This window comes from Rhineura floridana, chromosome 2 (genome assembly GCF_030035675.1).
Source record: "Rhineura floridana isolate rRhiFlo1 chromosome 2, rRhiFlo1.hap2, whole genome shotgun sequence".
NCBI classification, from domain to species: domain Eukaryota; kingdom Metazoa; phylum Chordata; class Lepidosauria; order Squamata; family Rhineuridae; genus Rhineura; species Rhineura floridana.
In genome coordinates, this window is record NC_084481.1 from 97,324,088 (window position 1) to 97,337,652 (window position 13,565).

At 45.3% G+C, this 13,565-nt stretch overlaps 1 protein-coding gene across 5 annotated transcripts in view; it reads left to right on the forward strand.

Moving 5' to 3' along the window:
* The window catches only part of P2RX3 (purinergic receptor P2X 3), a 72,389-nt gene that overhangs the window by 34,515 nt on the left and 24,309 nt on the right, over positions 1–13,565 (forward strand). For all 5 annotated transcript variants that reach the window (XM_061609621.1, XM_061609619.1, XM_061609620.1 and 2 more), the window contains exons 4-6: positions 7,441–7,512; positions 8,901–8,970; positions 12,373–12,466. In XM_061609621.1, the coding sequence (XP_061465605.1) occupies positions 7,441–7,512; positions 8,901–8,970; positions 12,373–12,466 (236 nt within the window). The remainder of the gene's footprint in view (positions 1–7,440; positions 7,513–8,900; positions 8,971–12,372; positions 12,467–13,565) is intronic.

The window sequence follows — 13,565 nt, forward strand, 5'->3', positions numbered from 1 at the left end:
TAAATTGATTATATAATTGGTAGCAGAAGATGGAGAAGTTCCATGGAATGCTGATTGTCCTGATGCTCAATCTGGATTAGAGGTTACTATAAGGACAGAATATGGAGAAACCAATTGGTTCCCAATCAGAAACGGTGTGAGACGGATGTATTTTATCAACCTATTTGTTTAATCTATACGCAGAACATATCATACGGAAAGCGGGATTGAACCAAAATGAAGGTGGTGTGAAAACTGGAGGGAGAAATATAAATAATTTAAGATATGCAGACGATACCATATTACTAGCAGAAACCATGCTGATGAAAGGCTGGTCCTCTCTGCATGTGAGATGGAGGGGGAATAGATGTGCCCTGCGTGAAAGATATTGAGTGGTCTGACTGTTCCCAATTCTCTCAGAAGCCTACTGGGATAACTGGTTCAGGTAGGTTTTGTTGGTGGGCTCTTGTTGGGTCCATATCAGGTGTTTAGGAGAAGTCTTAGTAAGGAGGAACATGGGTGACACCACCCCAGTTTCAGTGATCAGTTTCAGTAGAGAGAGGTATATCAATGGGGAGGTGGTAAACTACCATAGAAGACAAGGGTAAGGCTATTTACACCTTGTTCCTCGCTCCCACTTCTCTCATGGACTGGTTCCTTGTTGCTCATCTGCTGTGCCCACTGGTCTGGGGGTGCTTAACACTGGATTGGTGCACAGTAAGACCACATTTATGCATGATTTGATTGTGGATGAAGGTACCAATTTGGTGTGTATTACTGAGACCTGGGTGGGTGAGCTGGGAGGAGTTGATCTGACCCAGCTTTGCCCACTTGGATACTCGGTGCAACACCAGCACAGGCTGCAGGGATGGGAGAGAGGAGTTGCTGTGGTCTACAGAACTTCCATCTTTGCCACTAGGAAACCACTCTGTCTTGGAGCTGGTTGTGAGGGCCTGTACCAGGTGTCAGGCCAAGGAGACAGGAAACTAGGGTTGCTGCTGGTGTACCTTCCACTCTGCTGCCCGGCAGCTTCTCTGACTGAGCTGGCAGAGGCCATCTCAGCTGTGGTATTGGAGGAGCCCAGAACGATAGTCCATGCTGAGACTGCCTCTACTGTTCCAGCTCGGGACTTCATGGCCTCCATGACAACCATGGGACTGTCTCAAATTGTCACCGGCCCGATGCATAGGGTAGGGCACACCCTCAACTTGGTTTTTGCTCCAGATGGAGGAAGGAGTGGTCTGGAGATGGGGGAGTAGATGTCACCCCATTGTCATGGTCGGACCAGGTGAAGTTTAGACTTATGGCTGTGATCCTCCCCTGCAGGGGTGGTGGACAGATTAAGATCCGCACCCTGAGACTAATGGAATCCACTGGATTCCTGAATGCCCTGTGGGAGTTTCCAGTAGATAGAGCAGATGACCCTGTTGAAGCCCTTGTCATGATGTGTAACAGCAAGACATGAGGGGCTCTTGACATGGTTGCCCCTGAGCACTGTCTCTGGAATTGTGGAGCTCAGTTTGCACCTTGGTACACCTGTGAGCTAAGGGCAATGAAACAGGCTGATGACTGCTAGAGTGCAAGTGGTGAAAGACGTGCTGCGAGGTTGATCGGGCATGCATTAAACATAACCATGCCTACTGTGTTGTGGTGTGGGCGGCGAAGAAGGCCCACTTCTCTCCCACCATCGCACCCTCAAGCAGCCATCCAGCGGAGCTTTTCTGTATTGTCAGGGGTCTGTTGACATCAACTCCAGGAAATGGAGTCTAAGACCCTTCGGAGGCCCACTATGAATTGTTTGCAAGGCACTTTGAGGGTAAAGTTGCTTGCCTCCGTAGCAGTCTTGATGCTCCATCCACATCTACTGTAGTCCCCAATGAGGTGTCCAGTGCAACGTTTGCTGCAACTTCTTGGGAATGGTTTCAGTTGATGCGGCCTGATGGTGTGGACGAGGTACTTGCAACAATGGGGCCAGCAACATGTCCTATCGACCCTTGCCTTTCTTGGCTTATTAAAGCTTGCTGGGGGGGGGGGATGTTGACTGTGTGGATCCAAGATGTAATCAGCATGTCATTGCAGGAGGCAGTGTTTCCAGCCATCCTGAAAGAGGCAGTGATCTGACTGCTCCTGAAAAAGCCCACCCTGGACCCATTGGTTTGTGACAACTACTGTCCAGTTGCAAATACCCTTTTTAGGGAAGGTGATCAAGAGGGTTGTGGCGCAGCAATTGCAAGTACTCTTGGATAAAACAGATTATCTTGACCCATTCCAGTCTGGGTTCAGGACTGGTAATGGGACTGAATCTGCCTTGGTTGACCTTATGGATGACCTCTGTCGGGAGAAGGACTTGATTGCTTGATGGCTTTTGCTACCATTGACCATGGTATTCTTCTGGTCTGACTTGGTGAAATGGGTATTGGAGGCACTGTTTTACAGTGGTTCCTATCCTATCTCCAGGGTTGTTTTCAGAGAATAACATTGGGTGATTATCTTTCAGCCCCCTGGCAGTTGTGCTGTGGGGTGCCGCAGGGTACCATTTTGTCACCCATACTATTTAACAACTATATGAAGCCCTTGGGAGTGGTCATCAGGAAATTTGGGGCAAGGTGTCAGCACCATGCTGACAATACCCAACTTTATTTTTCTGTAACATCTGAACTGGGAGAGGCTGTGCAAGCCGTGGACCACTGCCTGTACTTGGTGGTGGGCTGGATGAGGGCCAATAAACTGAGTCTGACTCATAGCAAGACAGAGGTGGTGTGGGTTGGTGGTTCCCGAGTTCAGATAATTGGTCAGTTGCCTGCTTTGGGGGTCGTACTCCCTCTGAAAGAGCCAGTCCATAGTCTAGGGGTGCTCCTGGATCCATCTTTGTTGCTAGAGGCCCAGGTAACCTCAGTGGCTAGGAGTGCCTTTTACCAGCTTCAGCTGGTAAGATAGCTGTGGCCATTTCTGGACCAGAAGAGCCTGGCTGCTGTTGTCCATGCACTGGTAACCTCCAGGCTGGATTTACTGTAATGTGCTCTATGTGGGGCTGCCCTTGAGGTTGATCCGGAAGCTGCAGCTGGTACAAAATGCAGCGGCAAGACTGCTCACTGGGGCAGGGTATCACCAACGTCACCCCGCTGCTGAAAGAATTGCACTGGCTTACTTATTAGCTACTAGGCCAAGTTCAAGGTCTGGTTTTGGTATATAAAGCCCTATAGAGCTTGGGATCAGGATACCTGAAAGACCGTCTTACCCCTTATATACCCAGTCAATCACTGCGCTCTGCAGGTTAGGGCCTTCTGCAGATACCATCTTATCAGGAGGTCCATTCTGCACAACATAGGAAGCAGATCTTTAGTGTAGTGGCACCTACCCTTTGGAATTCCCTCCCCTTAAATTGTTAGACAGGCACCATCTTTGTTATCTTTTCAGCACCTGCTGAAGACCTTCCTCTTTCAACAAGTCTTTTAAGTAGAGACCTTATCCCAGTCTGTGTCTGTGTTGGAATTGCTCTTTAATATTTTTAAACCTTTTTTAAAAAATTGTTTTCAAAGAAGTTTTGTTTTAATGTGTTTTTAAGGATGTTTTGTTGTAATATATATTAAAGTCTGTTTTTATGATGTTTTAGAGTGTTTTTAGTACTTTTGTTTGCTGCCCTGGGCTCTTACTGGGAGGAAGAGCAGGATATAAATGTAATAAAATAATGATTGCTGCATGTTCCAGCAAAACAGATAGATGTGCTGGAATCCAAGAGTAATGCTTGATCAAGGCTATGCCATCCTGAGCTTTCTGCGAGCTTTAGCAAGTGGGCTGAACCTGGTTAGTAGAATGTGTGGTGTATCTCCATCAGAGATGACAGAATAGTGTTGTCAGTTTGTGTGGCTTGATCGCTGTGAGTAAGCTTTCAGGAGTCTTAACAAAGACATGTCAATTAATTATTTAATTTAAACATTTCTAAGCCGCCCTTCATCCAGACAAATCCCAGGGTGGTATACAATAATAAAAACAATATGCAATAAAAGCAAAATAGAATTCATCGTAATTAAAGACCTTAAAAAATCCCACCCCGTTACACCCCACACCCCACAAATACAACTCCTTTTAAATGCCTGGGCAAACAAGACTGTTGTAACATATGGCACTGAAGAAAGTAAAATGTCAAACTATTTGGGGGGAAAATGTAATGTCAAATATTTGGGTCCCAAGCTATTTATGGCCTTAAAGATAAGCACCAGCACTCAGGGCCAGCTCCAAAGGGCAGCCAGGTGGGGCCCTGGCCAAGGGCCCCACAGCCCACAGGGGCCCCTGAAGCACCCATTGTTATGGTAGGGGAGTAGCACTCCCCTTCCCACGGATCACAAAGAGGGAGCTGCCCGCCCGCTCCACTCCTGTTCACTCCCTCCTTCGCCCTCCGCCCCTGCCGGCTCCCTCGCCCTGTCCTGGACTGGGATTGCCAAATGAACAGGAAGGAAAAACAGCCTGACCTGCTACTGTGCCTTTTAACAGTATCTTGGTCAGTAGAAATCAGCAAGTGAAGCCTATTGTGTTATTAAGAGAATCACGATCACCTCTTAGACCACATTCCCACCATACATTTATTTCACTATTATTCCACTTTAGACAGTCCTTCCCCCAAAGAATCCTGGGAAGGGTAGTTTATGAAAGGTGCTGAGAGTTGTTGGGAGACCCCTGTTCCCCTCACAGAGCTACAATTGTCAGAATGGTTTAACAATCAGTCCCTCTTCCCAGGGCACTCTGGGAACTGTACCTCTGTGAGGGGAATAGGAGTCTCCTAACAACTTTCAGCACCCTTCACAAACTACACTTCCCAGGATTCTTTGAGGGAAGCCATGACTGTTTAAAGTGGGATAACAGTGGAATAAATGTATGGTAGGAATGTGGCTTTAATGTCTGCACATCAAGCTATTGATAAAGGCAGCTATTTAGTCTTTCTGAAGTTTAAAGGTAGTGGGTTGGATCCAGAGCGTCCCAGCCACAAACAGAAGCAGAAGGGATTTTTCTGTTCACAGAAGGGACTGAGAGCCAAGGGAGACTCCCATAGGGTAAAGCGAGAGGGGAATTGTTTTCTCCTGACTTCCCTGCTGAACCCCCCAGCACCAACCAGAGCAGAACAGCTTTTCAGAGAATGGCAGGGGGGAGGGAGAATAAGCAAAAATCACTTCCCCACCCCTTCTTTGCGTAAAAGCATCCCATAAGCAGAGTTCTGTTCATAGGAAGCCCTATGTTGGTTTATTTATTTTGCTTGCTCAAAACTGCAACAAGGGAGGGGAAACTATGAGTAATCTTTCTTCATTGGCCAACATGAGTAAATTGTGGTGCAGAGATGGAGAGGAATTTCCCACTTAGTAATTCCTAGCAGGGGACAGAACCCAGCTCTAAGTCCATCTTCCTGCCCAGTCCTGTGTCAGACACTTGGAAATGAATGCTCCCTTTGCTCTGAGAGTTGTGGCTAGGATTCTCCTCATTTCCAGGCTTGACATTTCAGAACATAAGGGCTGCTCTGTGCCTTGTGTCAAGGCTGAACCTTGTTTCAGGATCACTTCATACAGCAATGTCGTTATTTCATTTTAATCCACCTTTTCTCTGAGCAGCTGAAGGTAGTGTGCATGGTTTCCTTCCCTATTTTGTCCTCTCAACAACAGTCTTAGGAGGTAGGTTAGGAGCGTGTGACTGGCCCAAGGGCTCCTGGTAAGTTTTGTCGAGGTGGTGGTGGATTTGAATTCCAGTCTCCCCAGTTCAACTCCAAAACTGTAACCACTACACCACATTGGCTCTCTTGCTTTCGTTGGTCTGTCCATGGAAGCATTGAGAGGAGGCGTCATCTCAGCTCCTAGTGCATGTGTCTGTGTGATACGTGCCATTCCAAACATTCTTTGTTATCACATGTACACTGTTAGCCGTTTAGGTGCACGTGTAAAATATTTTATTGGTGCACCTTAACAGATAATGCAGGAATGAAACAACTTCGGACAGTACACTGCCTAAAGTGTAGCCAACAACCAGTGTAGGGTAGTGGTTAGAGTACGGGTAGAGAACCTTTTTCAGACAGAGGGTTCCATACTCATCTGAGCAACATTCTGGAGACCATCTGGCAGGGCCAGAGGAAAAACAACAAATGCAAATTTCACCTATACACAGTAGATTAGTTTCTACATACGCTCTCACACACTCCTCTATCTTCCATCCGGGTAACCAAGAAGCATTATTAGAGTTCAAGGGCACATTCCACCCAGGCAAGCACACTCAAGGAGGGTGCAAATCAGGACTTCTAAGGGGTACGACTGAGGAGAGGACTGAGGGCTGCATTTGCCTGAGGTTTGCTTCCTCTTCACCCCTGGGTTAGAGTGTTGAACTAGGACTTGGGGGACCACAGTTTAAATTCCCATTCAGCCAGGAAGCTCTCTGGTGACCTTGGGCCAGTCAGTATCTCTCAGCCTAACCTACCTCACAGGGTTGTTGTGACAATAAAATGGGGAGGAGGAGAACCACATACATTGAGCTCCTTGGAGGAAAGGTGGGATGTAAATGTAAATACATGCAGAAAATGTTTGTTACTTGCCAATTCAGCTTCTGACACTTCTTGATATCATGTGTAGTGAAACTCATATAGAGGGAAGACATAAAGGCTGAAGACATAAGGTTTCCTGCACAAGTTTCCTTTCAAATGTTGCATTAAGTGCCATTAAGTGGAATGTGGAAGTGATTGCAGGTATGATTAGCAGAGCTTAAAATTGGAAGTCACCTTGCGAGTTGAACAGAGAAACAGCAGGATAGAAGAAAGCAGGTTAACCTTTTCCACTGAAAATTGTCTCCCTAGCAGTTTGTCTTCTATGTGATGGGAGGGAATACCCAGATTTTTTCACCACTGGTGGAAAAGCAGCTATGGAGTGAGAACTCAAGGAGGGAGAGGGTGGCTAAAAGTTCTGTTGAAGCTCTCATATTTCTTTTCTTTTTTTTAATCTCATGGTGTTTTTTTAAAAGATAAACATAATTGCCTGTTCTTTCCATTTTGTTGCCTCAGGGTCTTATTTTTAAAATTCTAATCAATTGTAAAAATAGTCACAGACCCGGTAACCTGAATGGTGAGCTTCTGTAAACTTTTCGAAAGTTGGTTCTACTTTTTTTCAGGTAACACTTGACTGATATTGGTGCCTGTGGACCGGCAGGCTAGGAAAAAAAATTATTGTTTGTGAACATGTTTGTCCCAGTTCATTAGTCCTCACTCTGATCCCTGCCCTGGTGTTTTCTGATTCCCTCCCACTCAATCATTCACTTTTCACATTTTTGTTTCATTAACTTGCCATTTGATTTTAATTGTGTATTTAATTTTATTGACCTGTGACCATAATAAATAATTCACATATTCTTATTACACTGTGCCCTTACATTCAACAACCTGAACTCTCTTTTTTTTTTCCCTCTCTCTTTTCTCATCCCCTTCCTGCCCACTCCCAGGGAACCTCAGTCTTTGTTATCATCACTAAACTCATTGTGACTGAGAACCAGGTACAAGGCTTCTGCCCTGAGGTAAGCAGAGGGAGGCATGATGTGACATGATCTGGGGATGTGGTTTCTCCTGCCTTGTGCAGAGTGGCTCATGGAGAAGCTGTTTTTTAGATTCAGGACAGACAAAAGAAAGTACTTCATCACACTGCGCAAAAAATTAATTAAGGAATTCACTCCCACAGGAGGTAGTGATGGCCACCAACTCGGACAGCTTTAAAAGAGATTTAGGCAAATTCATGGACAATGAGATGATTGATGGCTACTGGTCATGATGGCTATGTTCTGTTTCCACTATCAGAAACAGTATGCTTCTGAATGCCAATTGCTGGGAATCAGAAGTGGAGAGAGTGTTGTTGCACTCCTGCTTCCAGGCTTCCCATGGGCATCTGACTGGCCACTGTGAAAACAGTATGGTGGACTAGATGGGCCACTGGCCTGATCCAACAGGCCTCTTCTTATGTTCAGCATTGGGGGCAGTGCTTGAGAGTAAAAGCGGCTCAGCCTTTTGTGCAATCCTCCTTAGTTACTCCAAGCTATGATTGGTGGGGAGGAGTGGAGAGAATGATTTGCAGTAACAGTCAGTGTGGTGGGCCAGAGCTTCAGAGCCTCTCCCCCGACACTGGCGACACTCTAGCTTGCCTGAGGGGGATGTTGCAGGGCAGGGCTGCATGGATGCACTAGCAGAGTCAATCTGGTGTCCTTGCTGATGCAGCCCCACCCTTGCCACCACCCTGCCCCAGCCCAACCCCAGGAAGGAAAGCTGCAGGAACACCAGTGTCAGAATGACACCTCTGGCCCACTACACCAACTGCTACTGATGATTTGCCTACAATCGGGACATGCCACTGGTTATCATTTAGCTCAGTACTGCCTATGGTAGTGGTTCCCAAACATTTTTCCCCACGGACCACTTGAAAATTGCTGACCACCTCATGATTTTTCTTTCTGTTGTAGTAATTGTAACGCGCTGTGGTAGAGGCTGTATGATTTTAAATTTCATGTTTCCAAACACTCCGTGGACCACCTGAATGAAGATTGCAGACCACCAGTGGTCCACAGTTGGGGAACCTCTGGTGTGCGCTAACTAGCAGTAGCAATCCAGGGTTTCAGGCGGGGCCCTTCCTGGCCCTTCCTAGAAATGCCAGGGATTGAACCTGGGACCTTTTGCATGCAAAGCAGATGCTCTACCCCTGAGCTATGGTCATGTCATTGGTGGCAGATTTCATTAATGGTCCCTTTACCCTCCCTTCCCCCCAATGTTAAGCACTGATTGTGGATGACACAAGATTGGGGGGAAGACATTCTGCTCCTCAGGAGTCTAAGCATTTCGGAACAGCAAGAGGAGCAAGATAGCATAGGAACACATACTGAAATATTAGAGGTTTATTCTCTTTTCTTTCCTGTTTCAGAATCAGCCAGTGTACAAATGCAAGTTGGACAAAGATTGCAAGAAGCCTGGCCCCACCGCTACAGGAGCAGGTAAGCAAGTTATGCCACCGGACGAAAGAGTTGCAGTCCAGACAAGGGGAAGGCTTGTCTTGACACTTGTCACTGTAAAACATATTAGCTTTGGCTCATCCTTGACGTAACCACTGAAACACCGTTAACATGCTTTCTTCGCTGTGATGTGTGATCGGAGGGTTCAGGAATGATGCTGTCACAGTGGGAAAAAGCCACAGAGGGGACGGGTTTGGAGATTGGAGAGGGTCTGGGAAGCCTCAGGCAAGCCCTCTTAGGCTCTGCTAGCTAGCCATGATGATGACAGATTCGTGTTTTAGGCCAGGTGTGGAGAAAAAAAATTTAAGGGCTACATTCTGCCCGCCCTGTCACTGTTGTGTCAGTGGCTGGCAGGGCTGAAGCCAGTGGTGGGTGGGTCAGGGCCCAGAGCCAAAAGTGGGAAGGTCTTTCCTTTTTCTCTCTGTTTCTGGCACCACATGGAATTAGGCTAAGGGCTGCAGGTTGCTCCCCCCCATTTTAGAAAACGGGACACATATGAACTACTGTAAAACAGGTGTGGGTGGAGCAGAGAAAAATGATGTCATGCACTGGAGGGGAAAGTGGGCTGCTTTTCTCCTGTGCAGATGCAGTACTATTATCAGTAGTAGTAGTACTTTTGTTAATGAAACTGCTTTCCATGAGGCATGCCAAAGCAATTTACAATATAATAAAAAGTTACATATATAAAAACAGTTAAAACAATTGCACCTATAACAACAGTCTGAAACAACAACACATACAAAAAAATCAATTAAATCCAGAACAGATTCCAGCTAGATTAATGTCATGTTACTCATGAGATTGTCCCTTATGTGCTTATTCGTTCTTTATTAAATAGCACTTCACATTTGGCAAAAACGAATAAAGCACCAGATTAGGATCATTGCATGGGGGAGATGATAGAGTGGGCTGTTGTCTCAAAGGAGTGTGGGAAATCCCACTATGGGAAGTGGAGGGGGGGGGAAATCCAACAAACCTTGATTCCTAAGGGGACTTGCCTGATTCAATATCTGAACTAGGCTTCAGAATGCTGAACACTTTGCATAGCTACCATTCAAGTCCCGCTGTGGCTGCAACCCCATGCCCACTTATGAAGGGGTTAGCCTCTCTGAACTCAGCAGGACTTATTTCTGAGTAGGCATGTAAGTCTGTGCTCATAAAACATAGCTACTTATACATTGTTCAGAATTTGCCAGTTTAACATGTTTGTTCACAAGTACACATTCTGGCTAGAAGTAGTCAGGGCTGCTCTGTACAGTATTTTATTTTTAGAACAATTTATGGGATGTTGGGAAGTATAAGTCTTTGGGATGTGTGCAACTTTTCACCATATGTTTTTCAGTTGAAAAAAAGTTAGTGGGCAATCACCAGCACAGGAAAAAAATACAGTTTAAAATAATTATGTGAGTTTACAGTTTATGAGAGCCAGTGTGGTGTAGTGGTTAAGGTGCTGGACTACAGCCTGGCAGACCAGGATTCAAATCCCCACACAGCCATGAAGCTCACTGGGTGACCCTGGGTCAGTCACTGCCTCGCAGCCTCAGAGGAAGACAATGGTAAATCCCCTCTGAATACTGCTTACCATGAAAACCCTATTCATAGGGTCGCCATAAGTCGGAATCAACTTGAAGACAGTACACAACACAACAGTTTATCTTTATGCTTTGAGTTTTTAAAAATGATAACTTATCCCGAGTCGGTCAAATAGGTTGAGATAGGAAAGCCAGCATAGTTCAGACATAGTGTTGAACTTGGATCTGGGAGATGGATGTTCAAACCCCATCTTCACTTTTATGCATTGTCTGGCCTTGAGCTGATTGTGCTCTTTCATCTTTAAAGCTGGGGGCAGGGGAGGGGATTGAGCTCTCTCACAGGCATATCATGAGAGAAGTCATCAAGTTTTTGAAGAACTTTCCAAATTATAAAGGCCATATAAATTATACCCTTGCTCTGATCAGCAAATTCAAACAGAGCTGACAAAAAAAAACCTAACAGTCAACTAAAACTTGATAACAGTATCCTTAACAAGCTCCAATGGTCTAGGCTGAAATTGGTGTGGGCAGATCTGTTCAGCCCCAAGGACTACATTGGACACAGTATTGTTATAAGATTGTGGGGTTGGTCTGGATGATGTTTTTTGGTCCCCTTCCAGTCTGTGATTTTGAATCTATATGTAGCAGAGAAACCTGAAGTACTAGTCAAGCCAGTTTCATTGTTAAGTTAATGGGTCTGTCAAGTACACAATCTCCATGTCTAATGACTTGGTCAAGTAAAGATGTATTGCCATAGGCACAACTAGGGCAGGCCTCCCCCCCTCATCCTAGGGCCAAGAATTATGATTATCATTTATTACCAGCCCTTCACCCAAAGGTCCCAGGGTGTGTCAAAACAATTTTAAAATACAACATTAAAAACAATTAAAAACAACTTAAAATCACAAATTATGGTGGGTCCTAAAAAGAAAGCCTCAGGTGACAAAGGCCAGGGTAAAGAGGCGTGTCTTCAGCATTTGCCTAAAGCTGTATAATGAACTTGCCAGATACACCTCGGTGGGGAGGTTGTTCCACAATTTAAGGGCCAGAACAGAGAGAATACTTTCTCCCAGGCTGCCATCCCCCCCCCCGAGCTTCTGAGGGTGGCAGAACTACTAAAAGGGCCCTTTGGCTGATCTCAACACCTGTGAGGGTCTGTAGGGATATACCTCTGTGTTTCTGGGTCTGATGTGAAGCTGGGATCTAAGACGCAAATACGTTTGCTTTGCTTGCTGTGCTGAATCCAAAACTATGGCTTTGGGAGGCCTCCCCTAGAAGCCAAGTGGAGAAGCAACATCTGTTGAAGTGTTAATGCTGAGAACCCTTCCATCTTATGCTCAGGTTGTATATATGTGTAAATAAAACCACATATCCATATATCCTTCATTCCAAGGAAACTGAACTGTGGGTAAGCACTGGAACCTCTGGAGAACCTCTCTCACCACTTGGAGATGGGGTGCACACAACAGTATAAATGAGCTAGAGCAGGGGTTCCCAAACTGTGGTCCATGGACCACCAATGTATTTTATTCAATTACAATTTGAATTCTATGGAATGCAGATTATATTACAATATAAGACATAAAAGAAGCAATAAAAATACATTTAAAAATCAAGCAGTATCTAGCACAGTGCTTTACGATTGCTACAACAGGCAAAAAATAAAAAAATTAAGTGGTCTGCTAAGACCCTCCACAAATTTGGGAGCCACTGAGCTAGAGAGTTCCATCCAGTATTGCTATTTGAGTTGGACACAGATTCCTTAGGGTTTGAGTGAAGAGGAAGCTTCATGTCTTGCTGAGTTTTGGTTTGATACGATTATGTTTTCATGATGGAATGTTTCCTTTTGCAGGTATTCTGACGGGCCGATGTGTTAATTACAATTCCACTTTCCAGACCTGTCAGATCCAGGGTTGGTGCCCAGCAGAGGTGGACAATGTAGATGTGTAAGTGCTTGGACAGCCCAGCTCGTGATTATTTCAGAAAGGACCACGGACCATATTGTGAATCTTCAGTTAGAGTTGGGGCACTAGTCCAATTGACCCACCAATTTTTGTCAGTAGTCAAATATATTTTATTTTTTTCAATTACCTAGGGGAGGTGGTGGGCTCTCCGACACTGGAGGCATTCAAGAGGCAGCTGGACAGTAATCTGTCAGGTGTGCTTTAACTTGGATTCCTACATTAAGCAGGGGGTTGGACTCGATGGCCTTATAGGCCCCTTCCAACTCTACTCTTCTATGATTCTGTGAAAGCCAAGCCTTGTGTAGGCAATGGCTTATGTTTTTATTTCATTGTTGTCTAATTTGATATGGAAAGCAGGATGATTATTGGACAATTAACCCAGTGCTTTCACAGTAGCAATACTTCCAGCTTCAGCTTTGACTTGAGCATCACCACTAGACTGTGGAAACCAAGCCGCAGCTGCTGGATCCATGAAACACCTTGCGCCTCACAGACAAGTATAGTCCTGTTTCTGATTACGAATAGGAGATCCCATCCCATTTGGGCATTGTAACAAAAAATATTGCACTGGCTTCACCATTAGCTATATTATCACTATCAGTGACGGTTACTTCATCTGATTATAAGATGACATGGCCTATAGATTGGTTGCCCATTTTGTGTGAAATACATATCCCAGAAAATTGGTAGTTGGAAGTGTCATCACGTTAAATCCTTTCTAACTCCATTATATTATCGTAGACACTAGAGAGAGCCTCAGAGCACAAATCACTAATGTGCTGACATAGGCCTTCCTTGGTACCCACAGAATCCCTTCCTCCCACTGAAATTAAGCTTGAAAGAAGCATTCTATTGCAGCCAAAAGAACAGGTTGCTGTTTGTGTGATGCCCATGACAATTTATCTGATTTGCAAACATACCCACAGACCCCACCCCCAAAAATTCACAACCTCCAGCTGTGAGGATGGTTAAAGAACCAGTGACATAGTCTACTGTTAAAGCCAAGCAGGTCTGGACTTGCAAGCTGTCTGGATGGGAGACTGCCTGGGAAGCACATATGTCGCCCTGCAGTCTTTAAAGG